Source organism: Mastacembelus armatus, chromosome 12 (assembly GCF_900324485.2).
Source record: "Mastacembelus armatus chromosome 12, fMasArm1.2, whole genome shotgun sequence".
Lineage (NCBI taxonomy): Eukaryota > Metazoa > Chordata > Actinopteri > Synbranchiformes > Mastacembelidae > Mastacembelus > Mastacembelus armatus.
In genome coordinates, this window is record NC_046644.1 from 2,494,772 (window position 1) to 2,511,975 (window position 17,204).

Here is a 17,204-nt window from a genome sequence, read left to right on the forward strand (position 1 = left end):
TTGTCAAGCTACTCAAGCAAAGTTAATCATATCCAGAAAAACCTTCAAAATAAGAGGAGGAAGTCGTCTAGTAACAAGGATCATCACATAGTCAGTTAATAATAACCATAGGCTATATAATAATAATGACCATGACTAATAATTTCAGGAAACGTTCTGAAAATGCCTGTAGTTTCATAGCTTTATTTCGAAGACATTAAAAAGACATCCTCTGTAGCTAATTTGACGTTTTCTTTAATTTTGTCGTGCAGACTATTTGCAACAGCGCCCCTGCTGATATAATGTCAGCTGTCTCTTCATCGCAGCCGTGCATCTCTATGTCACTGTGGCCGACAATGGAAAACGACCGGCAACAGCCAAAACACATGCAAGAGAGAAACGCTGCAACGGAAGTGCGCCAGGCCTATAGGGGGACGCCGAACTGAGGGATGAACAAAGTTTGGCTAAGTTTTACAGAGGCCAGAGAGACATATGTGCGATATAAGCCATGTCTCATTTCGGAGGCTGAGCAATGAGACGTAGTTATAGTTTTGAATTGTAACAATGAGAATCCGCTGATGATTGTTCTCATATGCGCTAAATATGTTCTAACAATGTTCTTTTAAGTTTGTTTACTTGATCAAAAGTGTCATACAACGTTGGGAGACATTTGGAGGTAGTTTTTAGAGGGGGGGGGGGATATCTGAAGATATCTGAAGGTCTTAAGGTTTATTACTTTTTAAACACTTTTACACACTTTTAAACACTTTTTAAACACTTGGCCATCATCTTTTACAATGCTGTACTTTTATAGTATTATAAAACGTGACGGCCAAGTGTTTAAAAAGAAATAAATTGAAAACCTACCTTTTTTATGTCGCCTCTGTAAAACTTAGCCAAACTTTGTTCATAGCATTCATAAGTTTGAGGTCCACCTATCGGCTTGACACACTTCCGTTGCAGCGTTTCTCAATTCCTAATCCTTTTTAGCTGTTGCGGCTTGTTTGCCCTTGTCGGCCACCGTAGGTATGTGTATTCGTTTATTTGTATATGTAAGCATTGTTCTTGTTTTGTTATTTAAAGCCATACCTTCCCGAACCTAGGGCCAGAGCGCACAGTAAAGGACATGATTGCCACCAAGCGGCGACTATGGAAGCTACACTTCAGCATCTTCCTCTCATAAAGGTTGACAAAAACAACCAAGTCACAACATCAACACATAAGCTGCAATAGAAATGTAAAAACAGATTTGTCAATCTTATGGTCACACCCTGTCCAAATTCATTTTAAGTATACTGTTCCAATTATGGAATCAATTTAATCCATCACTACCTACATCAAGTATTTTTAGTCAGTTCAGTCAGTTCCTTCTATAACACACTATTAACAAGTCCTGATCAATTTGATCCATTGCGATAAGGAGAAATATTTTATTTTACAATGTAAATGATTACATGATTTGACAGGAAATGATGTCACAAACATTAAGCAAGAGTTCCTGACCCAAGCGTAATTTCAATCTTTTATATTGAGTCCTCAATACCTGAGTCTGTACATAGTTGCTCTAGTTCATAAATAGGCCTGAGTTTTCAGCAGAAATTTGTGTGTGTGTGTGTGTACTCGTAAATCTCCGATGTAACTGGTGCCAGCTGAACCTGTCATCAAGTTCCAGCACCACCCAGTTATTAGATAGCATTCTCACTGTCTGATGAGTTTCCAAACTGAGACAGTACACGAAGCTGTGCATGATAACTTGTTATCCAACATGAATCCGCATCCACCCACTCCTGCCAATCTGAAACTGGCTCACACCAAGAGCCTGGGCTGTGTTGCCTTTCAGCAGCTGCTCTGATGATCCTCCCCTTGCAAGCACAAAGCTAGACACAGCAAAAAGCACGAGACAGATAAGCAAGATATTTTATATATCACGAGCAGAAGACAGAAAATCCATTGCTTTTAAAAACAAACCATACTTAATCATTACATCACAGTGACAAGATGTGATGTTTGTTGCAGGAAAAACTCAGTTTCATCAGCTGATTGAGGAGCAAATTTAGACAGATTAAAGTCATACAGGAATGTTGAGCTGGAGAAACCTAAGATCTCCACTTCAAGGCTAATGAGGACAACAGATGTGGTTAAATAAAAGACAACAAATCACATTTGCCTGTATTCCTGCTTCAATATTAATGATCTTTAAGATTAAACTGGTATGTTGATTATGTTGTTGACAATGTTGATACTGTGGCCCCTCTGAAAAAGAAGTTAGTGAATCAGAGGAGATTAGCCCCATGGTATAATTTACATATTTGGACCTTAAAGCAGCCTCACGAAGGCTGGAAAGGAAGTGGCGTTCCACAAATTTAGAGGAAATTCTTCTAGCCTGGAAAAACAGTCTACTAACATATAAAAAAGCTCTCCGTAAAGCCAGAACTGCATACTATTCATCACTAATAGAGGAAAATAAGAACAATCCCAGGTTTCTTTTCAGCACTGTAGCCAGGCTGACAAAAAGTCACAGCTCTGTTGAGCCCAGTGTTCCCTTAGCTCTCAGCAGTGATGAATTTATGAGTTTCTTTACAAATAAAATCACAACTATTAGAGATAAAATTCAGCAGATGCTTCCTATACCTGCAATAAATGAATCTTTTACTACAGTAGCTCTTGAATCATCTGTAAGGCCTCAGTTATGTTAAGACTGCTTCTCTCCCATAGATCTCTCTGAATTCACATCTTCACCTGAATCGAAGAGCTAGCTGGGAGCTCAGGTGAGTGGCTGGCCTGAGACTGAGATGAGAGGCTTGCCTGAAGCTCAGGTGAGTGGCTTGCCAAGCATTTAGGCAGCTGGAAGGGAACTTCAGCTGGGACGCTGTCGTCGGCACACTGAGGGTCTGGAAGCAGGGCCAGAACCTCAACGGGGATGCTGACGTCGGCACACCGAGGTTCTGGAGTCCAGGGTGGAACCTCAGTGTGGACATTGTTGCCGGCGCACTGAGGTTCTGGAGTCCTGGGCGGAACCTCAGCGGGGAAGCTGTCATCAGCACTCTGAGGTTCTGAAATCCTGGGCGAATCCTCAGCTGGGACGCTGTCGTCGGTGCACTGAGGCTCTGGAAGCAGGACTGGAGCCTCAGCGGAGACGCTGTGGTCAGCACACTGAGGTTCTTAAATCCTGGGCGGAAACTCAGTGGGGATGCTGTCGCCGGCACATCGAGGTTCTGGAGTCCTGGACAGAACCTCAGCAGGGCAGCTGTCGCTGGCGCTTTGAGATTCTGGAATCCTGGTCGGAACCTCAGCGGGGATGCTGTCATCAGCGCTTTGAGGTTCTGAAATCCTCGCGATTCCTCAGCAGGGACGCTGCTGTCTGCTCACTGAGGTTCTGGAGGCAGGACTGGGAGCCTCAGCGAGGACGGAGTTGCAGCTCTGACTGAGGCAAGTGTTGTCTCAGTCCAGGAAAGAGTGGCAGCTCGGACCCAGGCGAGTGTCGTCTCAGGCTGAGATGGCGACCTGCGAGGAGGAAAAACCCTTGGTAATTAAAAATCCCCTGTGAGAGAAAAACTAGCCAATGTAAAAAAAACAAACAAAAAGAACTACCAGGTAGACAGGCAGTCTGTATGACAAACTGGTGATGTGGTTCAGGAATACCGGGGCTTTTATTGTCAGGGAAGTGGTTGTTGGAGGGCGAGCCATCTTGCCTCACACACCTGCATAGAGTTGGAAATGACCAACTATAACCTTTTGGGTAGAAGAAATGAAACGACAAAGGAAGATAGTAAACAAAAGCAATGTAAATTAATAGTAATATTGGTAGTAACCATTTGGCAGATATAGTGTAGACTGAGCAACTTTCACATCCATCTAAAAAAATGCACGTACATTGTTAATTTCAATTGAAACATGAGTAAAGAATGACAGTCATGCTTCTGCATCTGTTTTAGTTAGGTGAATGAAGCAAAAGTCCTGCTCATATAGATTTTCAAAAGATTGAACACATTTGAAAGAATCTTGCAGTGAGGGAGATCTCACAAAAAACAAAAAACAAAAAGGAGGTGAGTTTGGCACACAAACACAGAAATGGATGGTAGACAGACTGCGAAAAAGAGAAAGAACAAAAAAGTGTTTCAACTGGTGCTGAAATTGACATTGACACAAGTCCAATTTTTGCCCAAACTGTACTTTTTCTATGAGAATTAGCAAGTGCTGGCTTGGTTTTAAAGTGGAAATTCAACATACAAAAGGCCAGAGAGAGGAGAGAGCCCTGTTCTTTCGTCTGCTTACCTGGAACATCACTAGTTATGTCCGGCTGCCCTCAGCACCTTGAGTCATGTCAATGCATCTTCAGCGCAGAAAATATTTCTTTTTGGACAAAACTGTTGCTTGTGGTCAAACTCAAGATCATCTTATTACTGTATTTACTGTAGTAGCTAACAGAACTGGGTGCCAGGTAGTATTCAGTAGAGGCTTGCTGGTTAGTTCCTGGGGCTCTATGCAAGTACAACAAATACTGAAGCATGGTGTGTGCTGTGTATACTGTAGTGTATGAGATGTTGCATCTGCTGGCTCTATTACCATTCTCCAGCTGACAGGCTGCTAGAGTTCAGTAGTGTGCTGGTAGAGGAGGGTTAGGTTACATGTATGTGAGTCATTTCAGGTGATGAGAGAGGAAAACATGAAGAAGCTAGCATGAAAATAACATCTGTTCTGTAAAGTATTATAGCCTCTTCAGCTCATTGTTTGGTTTGACAGGACATTTACAGTGTGGTTCACTCACTGCTCTTATCAACCTCTTTTCTATCAGCAGCAGATAGATGTTAGGGCCAATGGCAATTTTTAAGATCCAGTAATCCAGAATAATGGATGTTATTTTCTGCCATGATGTCATTAAGGAGTTAGTTATTTGTCTACAAGTGTAAAGGATGGATAACTAATTATACTTAATTACTAAGTGACTCATTCTCCTATTATTTAATCCTGGCAAGTGAGGCTGTGCTTCCATGATGAAGTGGCGATAATATTAAGTTGTTCTATAAAGCAACTAACAGTTTTCTAAGAGCCTTGTGACGGATTGGTGACCTGTCCAGGGTGTACCCCTGCCTTTCACCCAAAGAGAGCTGGGATAGGCTCCAGCTGATCCCTGTGACCCTAATTAGGAATAAGCAGGTATAGATAATAGGTGGATGGATGAAAAAGGAAGGTTAGACCTTCAAAAATACACTACCATCTCCTTGGTTTTTAGAAGTGTTCAGTAGGAGGCAGTTTTTGTGACTGAAGGATTTTATCAGACATCTGTTCTCCTCTTCCTGTCCATTCCTGATACATGAAACAATCGCAGTATCATCAGAATACTTGGTGGAAGTTGGAAGAAGTACTCACATTATTTAGTTAAGCGAAAGTAGAAATACCACTTTTAAAGTAAAAGTCCCAGATTCAAAATGATACTTAAGTGAAAGTACAAAAGTCTTTGCATCAAAATCTACTTGAAGTATCCAAAGTAAAAGTAGTCATGCCCCATTTCATGCTAATGTATTTAATATTTTTGGATTGTAATTATTGATGCATTATTTTATCAGTTTAATGGTAAACGTGGACTTAATGTTAGCTCCCTTATAGGCTTTATGTACTCTATAATGTGAGATACTTTACATACTTCTGGGTAGCTTGTGAAAACATTTTTATGATTAGACTTTTTTTGTTTCATTCATATGATTTAAAGAAAGCAACTAAAGTTATGGCCCTGTGATGGACTGGTGTCCTGTCCAGGGTGTACCCCTGCCTTCCACCCGAGAGAGAGCTGGGATAGGCTCCAGCAGATCCCCGTGACCCTGAGCCAGGAAAAGCGGGTATAGAAAATGGATGGATGGAACTAAAGTTATCATATAAATGGAATGCAGTAAAAAAGTACAGTACTTGAGTAAATGTACTGAGTTACCTTCCACCTGGTGATTAAATAGACTACTTCAAACAGCTTTATAGATCCATCCGGTTCCTCAGCCCTTTCTCTGTGATCTGCTTTGGAAGACAACCTCACTCGCTGTGCATCAGGAGTGAAAAGGGTTAAACGCCGACTCGCTGAGCACCGGGAGCTTGTAAAGGTGTTGCTTGAAGAGATCCCGCAGTAGGCTATAAGATCCTCCTGCCGTGTCTCAACCCCATGCACAGCGGCACCAGGCATTCCTCCACCTGCCCTAAACGCACTCTGACAGGATGAACGTGATGCGGACTGTCGTGCTTTGCGCCAGCATCTTGCCTTTGCACCTTTTTGTCTGCGTTCATCCTCTGCCGCTCCACGACCGAACGCCCATCAGCAGGTCGAAGCAGCTACAGGTGGGTCACACTCAGACTAAAACCGCGGGCACAGAGAACTTTATGCTAGAGATCACATTGTGCTGAGCAGTTAATATTAGAAGATGCTGCGCGTCAGAAAGGGAGAGATGACTTGAAGGTCATGTGATCGACTGGCTGTGAATGAACTTATTGAGCGTAGTTTACCGTCATCTAAGCAACATGTTCTGTTCTTTATAAAACCACACTGTTAACCATTCAGTAGTTAATGATGGTGACATAGGTTATATAACAGAAATATCGCCAACTCGTTGTCAGTTGCACAAAAGACTCACGAAAGAACCAATAGTTCAAGCAAAGGTCTGTCACTGTGAAGGCTTTTGCTCTGTAGCCTGCCACATTAGAGCCATGTGACTCATGTTATTGAAGATATATTTGCTTACTGAAAACCTCTAATGGCCAACTTATCAACAGGCCATGTTTGCCAACATGAAATATCGAACACTTCCATTATTATTAACTCTGTTGCAGCACAATTTCAATTCCTTTGTGGATGCTTGTACTTTGTTTTGTAACTGTAACTGATTTTTTTGGAGATTTAATAGAATCAAGCATGATTTTTCTTACAGTAGAAGAAGAATGAGGCATTATTCATATCATAGTACTGTAAATCCAAACAGAACATTTGTCTCAACCTATTTGCAGCTTGATGGATGCCAGACCTGCTTGCTGGTATAGCTGTCAACAGCATGACTGAAGGAGTCAGATTATGCAGGCAGAGGCAAGTAGTCTGGCAAGTGGTGCAGGTAAAAAAGCTGAGGTTGTTTGCTGACTCAGGGTAACAGAGAAACAACAGATAGCTACCTAAAGAGCAGGAGAAGCAACCAGACACTAAGCAACTGAACAATGCTACTCAGGCATCTTTCTATCATGTATTCATGACAGTGCAACTAAAATAATGGACCTAATGTAAAAGACCAAAACTTTTCAAAGAAAGGTGGTCCAGATTATCTTGTACTGTATATTGTATCTACTGTAAATGCCTTCTGGCTGTTCCCTTATCAGATGATCCAGTTTCAAGTCTGGAAAAAAATCAAAACCACAAGCCACCTGTAGTAACTATGACTGTACAATGCAGCATAATCACCAACGGATAACTACGTAATGATGCTCAGTAAAGCAATTTGCCAAGGAACAGTAATTTTTCTGCAGTACATTTACTTTCAATACTTTTACAAAAGTAGGGTCTGAATGCAAGCCTTAAAAGCATAAAGCGTAACAACCCTTCTTCTACCACTGTCAGCAGTGGCTCTCGCAAGGGTAGAAAACTGATGGTGCATGTTAATGGAAGGGGTTTAGTGAGAGATGTTTAGAGTTGAGGATCAGTCTATTCAAACTAATCCTCTGCCAGCTGCAAACATTCCCTCCACTTGAACTAATCAGCCATTTTGTGTGCAAAACACTCACTGCCTGCTGATATCTGGGACTTTTTGTGGTTAAATATTTACCCTAGAGACATTTAAACGGTGTGCATCACATACCTCAAGTTTGGTCTACTTTTATGTGCCATAGAATATCTGCAGGAGTGGATGTCACATTTGTAGTGAGGTGGTTTAGAGAGCCAAATCAGATTCTGCCCACTTTTTTACTGCATTGTTATTGCAAGTTGAGAGGTTAGTCATTCCTAGTAGTGTTGGATCAGCATCCTTGAAAACCTTTCATAACACACTACCCTGTGTTATGGTGCAGACGGTCTGATGTCATGACTGAACAGGGAATTTCCAGACATCTGCTCATGGTGTGTGATGTAGCTTAATGTGGAATTGAAGAATAGATTAGTGTATGCATCTGTGTGTGGTGCACATTTTTACAATCGTGTGCATGTTCATACCTGCACACACATTGATTTTACATGTTTGAATGACACTGAAAGACTAACCAATGTAACAGATGCCTATTATAAAAAAATCTACAGTGCTCCCCAATGTAGACAGGATCCACATTTTACTTGGGGTGAGACTCGGGCAAGGCAATTTGGACAAGATCCAGCAACCACAGTTACCTGTGGTGACATGTTAGCTTCATCTCCAAGATTCTCCTATCATATACAATGGCTTATTTCAGAGTCATGCAACTGCATGCTTGTTATGACCTATAGGGCCTACTGCCTGCCCCCTCCCCATGTGTGTATTGTTAACTGTGTTGACCTGTGCAGCTGTGAATGAATCTTACTGCTCTGTCCTCTTGGGAGGAGACCTCTTACTTAGATGATATCTGCCTTCTGAATGCTGTAATTGGTCTGGTCCTGAGCGCTGAACTAACCTTGTCAGAAGTAGGACTGTAAAGCTGGACTTCCTAAAACATTCGGCATGCCAGCTGTATTTTAGATATCACAGTTTCCTAGGGCCAACTCTACTCTACCAAATCAGAGCCAACATAGTTTCTTCCCAGTTTTTTAGTTAAATTCATGAAATATACCAGCTGATTAGTCTTGATTTAACTCAGGTGCTGCTACTACTGATCGCCAACCTACACACACAGAAAGAGAGAGATAGAGAGTGAGAGACAGCCTTGAGGCTGGATCCAGACAGTACAAATACTCAGTCCATGATAATGGAGCAAATGCAACAGAGTGCTGCTTGATTAACTCATTTGGGTCTGGTCATTAGTTTTGGGGTGGAAACCACAGGAGAGGCTTGAGGTGACTCTAAAAGCTGAGCAAAAACTAACTGCGAGGCAGACCAGAGATGAAGTCGACCACGATAAGGGACAAACGGCGATGAGGTAGGGGCAAAGGTTGAAGAAGCCCCTCAAGGGCACAATGAGAGGGTTTGATCCAGGCTCACACAGAGCAGGCAGTCATGAAGAGCCACCAATGACATTTTTGTAGCAGTAGTAATGTACAATTAATTTCTGGGTGAGAGAAAAACTGGATATATGAGACCACTGCAGGCCCAGTCCTTTCTTAGAGAAAGAATGTGGGTCTGGAACCCCTGCCATAGAGAGTCGTTTTCTCTGGCCTCAAAAGAGCCGGGCCAATCACAGCCGTTTATTTGCAATGGGGCAGTCGCCCAATCAGATTTAAACAAGCCTTGCGCATATGTACATACATAAGTCCGCAAATCTTTCTACAACTTGCTTTTGCTGTTTACTCCATTCAAAAATAGGCACGGAACTGGTGATAACACCGTGTTCATGTTTTTACAACAAAAACAACAACTAGCTTGAGGTAACGTCTCTACTGCACGCCATTCGCTGGTCTCACTGTCACTTTGCTTGTGTCATATCGTTAATTTCTCTGATTGGTTTACTCGGCGCCTGTCAGGAATGAGAACTAGATCTGTTGGGGTCATGAGGTCAAAAGTATAATTTTTGCCATTGTGTAATATGATTTGAAGACAATAACGTTTGTGTAAGACGTTTTCAGGCTATCTTACTAGATAGGCCACATAACCTTTTTACCTGTGTAAATGATGAGCTGAAACTCCTAACTGCACCCACGCATCATGTGCCTTGTTTGTTCCTCACTATAAAAATAAAAGACTGCTGGGCGAAGGGGAGTCAAGGTCGCATGGGGGAGAGAAGAAAGTCTCTTCTCTCCGTCTGCAACTGAGGCCTTTTTCACTTGCAGGCATATACTCGGTACAAAGTTGTCGTGTGTTTCATTGCCTTCAGGGAAAAGAACCATGTCAGTGTAGCGGACGATCTGAGAGAGCAAGAAACGAGTTAAGTAAGTAATCAAACAACAGTGAATAGCTCAGGAGACTATAATTCCACTACCGCGTGGGTAAACGGACAAACTGGCACTGTGGTGGTGAAGATCCGGAGCTTTTATGGTCGTTGGTGAAGGTAAGTCACAGGTGGGGCTCATCAGCGCCTCCCACTCTCGGGCAACGCACCTGCAGGCAATCAAGTAGACAAGACAACACACCAGTCCCCTGGAAATCGATCTCAACCAAAGAGATTCCAGACTAAGTCTTTGTATAACATATATGTATAACATGTATAACATATGTATATATAAAAGAGTTAGTCTGGCTGGCCAGGCTAGGGTCCGGGTGGCTTTGTGTGAATTTAACCATTTGTCTGGATGTAGGAGAGGTTTTTATGGTTGGTGAGGACAATGAATGGCTACAAAAAACAATATAGCTCTGTGGAAAACATCTTGTATTGTTCCAGTACATAAAGTGTCCAGCTGAACTAAATGACTACTGTCTCACTTAAAGTTAATGAAGGCAATTGCTGGTAAAATGATAAAACATTATTAAAAATCATTTAGTTTTCTCTTTGGCATATTTTTTAAAGTCTTGAGATAAGGCTGTAAAAGTATTTGCATGATAAACCTTTTAAAAACATTTTTAGTATCTAACGAACATTATTTCACAAAGATCTATTTCCTTAAATGTCATTTGGCAAAACAAAGATAATAGGCCATTTTGAGCTATAATATCATGGGTTTAGTTAAGTGACGTGATGACGTCACTCAGAAGACCCTTGAAGACCAATGAAGTTGGAGGTAAGTTTAAAATTTTCTCTTCAATTTAAGTTAATTTTACCTTTTCCAAGTGTGGTAGGGTGTAGGCCTATCACACATTTGGGTGTCATTTGGTCAAACTTCAAAAAAAGTGTTTATAAAATTGTATTGATTTAGAGATAAAACTTAAACCTTGCAAATCAAGGCTTGGAGCCTTATCAGAGATGATATTTTTTATCATTTTACCAGCAGTTGTCTTCATTAACTTTAAGTGAGGACTGTGTGACTTAAGAACTGAATCTAAAATGCTAAAACTTAGAAGTACTATCATTTTGTTTGTAAGATGGAGGACATTATAAAATTGTTACGAAATGCTATAAAGAGAATGAAAGGTTGACACTTTTGTATCTTTTGTGTTGTTCAGAATTATAATCATTCAATATCAGATTTATGTATATTTATGTTATCAATAGAGTTATGTAGTGCATATTGCAATTGCACTATGTAATTTGGTAAAACAAAATGTGTCATACAGTAAAACTGTAATTTCTGGGAAATGTATAAAATGTTGCATTAATTAAAAGCCAAAATATTCAATATTTGTAGTTAAAGTGTGGAAATTCTGCAAGTGGCTATGAATTACTTGTAAATCAACACTTGCATTTTGCATTATTTATGATTTTATAATTGACATTAAATTTAATATATGAAAAATGGTTTTGTTTTGCCAAGTGACATTTCCAAGAAGTGCAAAACATTAAATGCATTAAAATGCCTTTTATATTATATTTTTATAAGGGGCACATACTGAAATGAAAAATATACATGTGGATGTACACAGGAAATGATGAAACTGACTTGCTATTTCATTTTTATTTTTTTGCCATTTTGAAATTCTAAAATGTCACTGAACCACCCCTTATTATGAAGGTCCTGGAGAGGATACTCCTACTAAGACTTGAGATCAAACACACATTAGATCCCCTGCAGTTTGCTTACAGAGAACACATTGGTGTGAATGATGCTGTCCACTACATGCGTCACCGTGTTCTGCCTCTTCTGGAAGAATCTGTGGGGATTATGTTCTTTGATTTTTCAACTGCATTCAATACCATCCAACCAATCATCCTCAGAGACAAGCTCAAAGAGATGGGTGTGGATCCCTGCTTTGTTTCCTGGATCACAGATTATATAACCGAAGGGCCACAGTTTGACAGGCTGGGAAACTACATCTCTGGTAGAGTTTTGAGCAGCACAGGGGACTGTTTTGGGTTAATTCCTGTACACACTGTACACAGTAGACTTTATGTGATAGCCTGAGTGCTGCCACATTCAGAAGTATTCTGATGATACTGCGATTGTTGCATGAATCAAGAATGGACAGGAAGAGGAGAACAGATACCTGATAAAATCCTTCAGTCACAAAAACTGCCTCCTACTGAACACTTCTAAAAACCAAGGAGATGGTAGTGCATTTTTGAAGGTCTAACCCTCCTTTTTCATCGATCCATCTATTTTCTATTTCCGCTTATTCCTTAACCAGGGTCACGGGGATCTGCTTGAGCCTATCCCAGCTTTTTTTCGGGTGGAAGGCAGGGGTATACTTTGGACATTTCACCAGTCCATCACTGTCTTGCTAGTTCCTGTCAGGACTCTGACTGCATCATTCTGGATTAACTGGAGGCTTTTTATGGAGTTACAGGGACATCCAGACATCCAGTAATGAGTTACAGTAATCTAGCCTTAAAGTAACAATTTTTTAAGACAGGATGTTCCTAATTTTGGCAATATTTGCATAAGTGAAAGAAGGCAGCTCTAGAGATTTGTTTTATGTGTGAATTAAAGGACATATCTTGGTAAAAAATAACTCCAAAGTTTTAGTGCTGTAGTAGTAGTGCTGGAGGGCTATGTCATCTAAAGAAGCTATAATTTTAGAAAAGCTATTTCTGAGGTTTTTCGGCCCAAACACAATAACATCTGTTTTCTCTGATTTTAAAAGTAGAAAGTTACTGGTCATCCAGGCCTTTATGTCAGTTAGACATGCTTGAAGTCTGGTTAATTGGTTTGTGTTAACAGGATATGTCAGCATACATGGTGCGCCATAACCAAGTGGCTGGCATAGTGTACTGGACATAGTAGTGGTGGACAAACAGCAGAAGAAAGCTGTAGTGATAGATGTAGTAACATCAGAAAGAAGGAACATGAGAAGTCTGATGAATGCCAAGGGCTGAAAGAAGAAATAGAAAAGATGTGGAAGGTGAAGGCAACAGTGGTCCCCCGTGGTAATAGGCACCCTCGGGGCTGTGACCCCAAAATTGGGAGAGTGGCTCCAACAGATCCCAGGAACAACATCAGAGCTCTCAGTTCAGGACAGCACAGTGCTAGGAACAGCTAAGATACTGCGAAGAACCCTCAAACTCCCAGACCTCTGGTAGAGGACCCGAGATTGAGGAAGAAATACACACACCATCTGTAGGAGTGAGAAGGGAAATTTTTATCCATCCATCCGTTCATCTTCTTCCGCTTATCCGGAGCCGGGTCGTGGGGGCAGTAGCCTAAGGAGGTATGCCCAGACTTCCTTTTCCCTGGACACTTCCTCCAGCTCATCCAGGGGACACTGTGGCATTCCCAGTCCAGCCGAGTGACATAGTCCCTCCAGCGCGTCTTGGGTCTTCCCCGGGGCCTCCTCCCAGTGGGACACGCTCAGAACACCTCCCCAGGGAGGCACGCAGGAGGCATTCTGGTACAGATGCCCAAGCCACCTCAGCTGGCTCCTCTTGATGTGGAGGAGCAGCGGCTCTACTCTGAGCTCCTCCTGGGTGACCAAGTTCCTCACCCTATCTCTAAGGGAGCGCCCGGCCACCCTGCGAAGGAAGCTCATTTCAGCCGCTTGTATCCGAGATCTTGTCATTTCGGTCATGACCCAAAGCTCATGACCATAGGTGAGAGTTGGAACGTAGATTGATCGGTAAATAGATAGCTTCGCCTTTCGGCTCAGCTCCATTCTTCACCACAACAAGAAATGACATAAAACGTCAAACTTCATCATAGAATTTACTCACTTTTTCTGTGCGTCTGGATGATGGCACGTTACGCAGGTGAAGAAGCGCTTTGTATGTTCCACACAGAGAGTTTAGTTTCTCCTCAGAGTAAAAACACGACTCAAATGACCAACGTTTGGATCTGCATTGTGTTGTATTGTATTGCACTAATCCCCTCTCAGTCATATTGACTGAAAGGCTCATTATGCGGTTCTTTGTGCGGGTCGTTGAGTGCGTCTTTTTGTCTTCTCAGGTAAATCACATGACTATTCATGGTGAGACACACCTTCCTGCATATGCCCTTTCTAAAATTTAAATCAGTGTAATGTTTTCTGTGAATGAGTGAACAAGATGACTTTGACATCATTGTGAAGCAAACACTTTACACTACAAGATGCATTTCTCAAAAGTCTTGTGAACCAATGTTCTGTTTGTGTTTTATGGTCTTATTTCAGTGATTTAAAATTTTAGTTTTTCACTAACCATGTATAAACAGTTTTCTCAAAAACACAATCATGTATAAACTTGCTGCTCACATATTATTGTAGTCCAGTTTGTGCTGATTACAGTGTTATCAGACTTTAGCCATTAATATGTTTAACCCTCTGGGGTCTGAGGGGGTTTTTGGGGCCTGGACAATTTTGACATGTCCTGACATTTGTGCTTTTTTCAGTGTTTTTTAAACATATTAATGTCTAAAGTCTAATAACACTGTAATCAGCACAAAATTGGCTACAATAATATGTGAGCAGCAGGTTTATACATGATTGTGTTTTTGAGAAAACAGTGTTTATGCATGGTTAGTGAAAAACTGCAATTTTTTACTCACTGAAATAAGACCATAAAACACAAACAGAACATTGGTTCACAAGACTTTGGAGACCAGCATGTTGTAGGCTAAAGTGTTTACTTCAGAGTTCTGTGAATGTCATCTTGTTCACACATTCACAGTAAACAATACACTGATTTAAATTTTCTAAGACACTTTTTGTCCAGAAAGGCCATATGCAAGAGGGTGTGTCTGAGGATGAATAGTCATGTGATTTACCTGAGAACACAAAAGACGCACTGAACGACCAGACAAAGGCGCGCATAATGAGCCTTTCAGTCAATGTAGATGGGACGGATTAGTGCAGCACAATACAACACAATGAGGACCCAAACGATCCTCATTTGAGTTAAAATCAGTGTTTTTACTCTGAGGACAAGCTAAACTATTTGTCTCTGTGAGGAATGTAAGGAGCGCCGCTTCACGTGCGTAACACGACATCATCCAAACGCGCAGAAAAAGTGAGTAAATTCTATGATGAAGTTTGATATTTTGTGTCATTTCTCGGGGGTGTGCACATATTTACCTGGTTCACCTGAGATTATTTACATGTGAACAGTGGACAGTGTACAAGGCGGGGTCGCATTACCTGTAATGAGGTGAGACAGGAAAAAACGGACTTCTCCTTACGTTCATACGGATTAAATCAAAAGTGATGATTTGTTTTCGACTTGAATTGTTTCACTCAAAAGAAAACATTTCAAGCTTTCTAGCCATATAATTCTTATTTTTAGGAGCCAAGTATTCGCTGAGATTCTGGTTGTTTTATTTACGCGTCTGTGAAGAGAAATGGCAGAGACAGAAAAGTCCGAGAGCGCACCCTGTCGGCTTTCTTTATTTAAAAAAAGCACAACGTTTTGTTGTTATTATGATGGTATACCACTAAAACTAGACCCTTTACAGATTTGAATTATATACTTCTTTTATCTGTACGATCAGAATTGACGGAGTAATTTAAGTTTGTTTCGGCCTTATCAGAAAAAGATGCGTCAAAACACGCCGGCGCGTGCGTCGACCCCAGAGGGTTAAAAGCAACTGAAAAAAGCACAAATGTCAGGGCATGTCAAAACTTGTCCAGGATCCCAAAACACCCTCAGACTCCAGAGGGTTAAGGACCATGGCCTCAGACTTGGAGGTGCTGATTTTCATCCCCGCTGCTTCCCACCTGATTGAAAACTGCCCCAGTGCCCACTGAAAGTCCTGGCTCAATGGAGGGAACAAGACAACATTATCTGCAAAAAGCAGAGATGAAATCCTGTGGTCCCAGAACTGGAATCCCTCCTTCCCCTGGCTGCACCTAGAAATTCTGTCCATAAAAATAGTGAACAGAACCACTTGTAGCAGACATAAGGCAGGAATATGTTCACATTCCAAGACTGAGGAAGGAGTTTTACCCCTGGGGATTTATTGACCTAGTAAGGTGAACAATAGGAAGTGGCACAGCCTTCACCACCAAATACTGCACTGTCGAGACCCCATTTGACAAAGAGCAGACCATCACTCTTACCAAGAGAACTCCTCTGAACAAGCAGACAACAAATCATTGTTCCGATTTTAGAAAACATTCTTAAAAACTTAAGGGAAAGATTTGTCTCTGTACCTCACTTGAGGCGGGAGCCGAATTGGAATCCATTCACAGAAGACAATAGTTACAGAGTTACGCTGAATACCCTCCAAGTCGTGGGGGTGCACTCTGGGCTGAGTTGCGAGTTCCGGTGTTACAGAATCCCCCCTGTACGAGTGCCTCCTGGCATTCAACAAGGACATCCTGGCTCGATAAAAATCCTCAATAAGTGTGTGTTAGGTAAATTCTTTTTAACAAATTGACTCAGGACAAACTTCGGTAAGAATATATAGAAGTTTTACTAGCAAGGAGTAACAGTCACACAGCACCTTAGTACAGCATGAGGGTCACTGGCTGCTTGCAGCCCAACACATCAGTTTTCATCGTAAGAAGAAAGGGAGGTGATTTCCCACAGAAAAACATCTGGGCCCTTATCAAATAGTCAAGGTTAGAGCAAAACTGTTCCCACTGAGAGAGCAAAAATTATATTTCGTCAATACACAATAGGCCCTATTCAGAAGTGTTTCAGTTATACTAAAGTAAGGTGGATTAGGTCACTTGAGGGTAAAAATTGTAATTTCTCTAACAGTGTGGGATCCAAGATGACGGTACCCAAGATCTCTCCTCGGGTCCATAACCCTCCCTGTCCACGAAATATTGGAGCTGACCTACCTTTTCTATATACCTGGGCTGAGCTTTCTACTTGATAGAGGCAGCTTAAGGTTTGTCATGGACAACAAGACTCATTGTCCTGGATGATAGAGAGGATGTGGGCAACAGCATTTATTGGCATGGAATTCTTGGTTCCTGATGGCTGTCTGTAACCGAACATGGGCGCTGTCCAACACCCCCTCACACTCATGGCAGGAACTAATGATGGTTCACCTGACCACGGCAACAAGGGGGGTTGGTATTACAGCACACATTGGAATGGAGTCATATCCGTGGAGGTGTGCGTTAGTGAATTTGTGCATACTCTGACCAGGGAAGGAATTCTGCCCATCTATGCTGTTCGCAGCTGCAATATTATCTATATCA

The 17,204-nt window shown here is 41.6% G+C and overlaps 1 protein-coding gene across 1 annotated transcript in view; it reads left to right on the plus strand.

Moving 5' to 3' along the window:
- The first annotated feature begins 6,012 nt into the window (after positions 1–6,012).
- Positions 6,013–17,204, plus strand: part of LOC113124157 (stromelysin-3-like) — a 36,548-nt gene continuing 25,356 nt past the window's right edge. Inside the window, exon 1 of the mRNA XM_026296630.2 lies at positions 6,013–6,300. Coding sequence (XP_026152415.1) covers positions 6,181–6,300 — 120 coding nt within the window. The 5' untranslated portion in view covers positions 6,013–6,180. The remainder of the gene's footprint in view (positions 6,301–17,204) is intronic.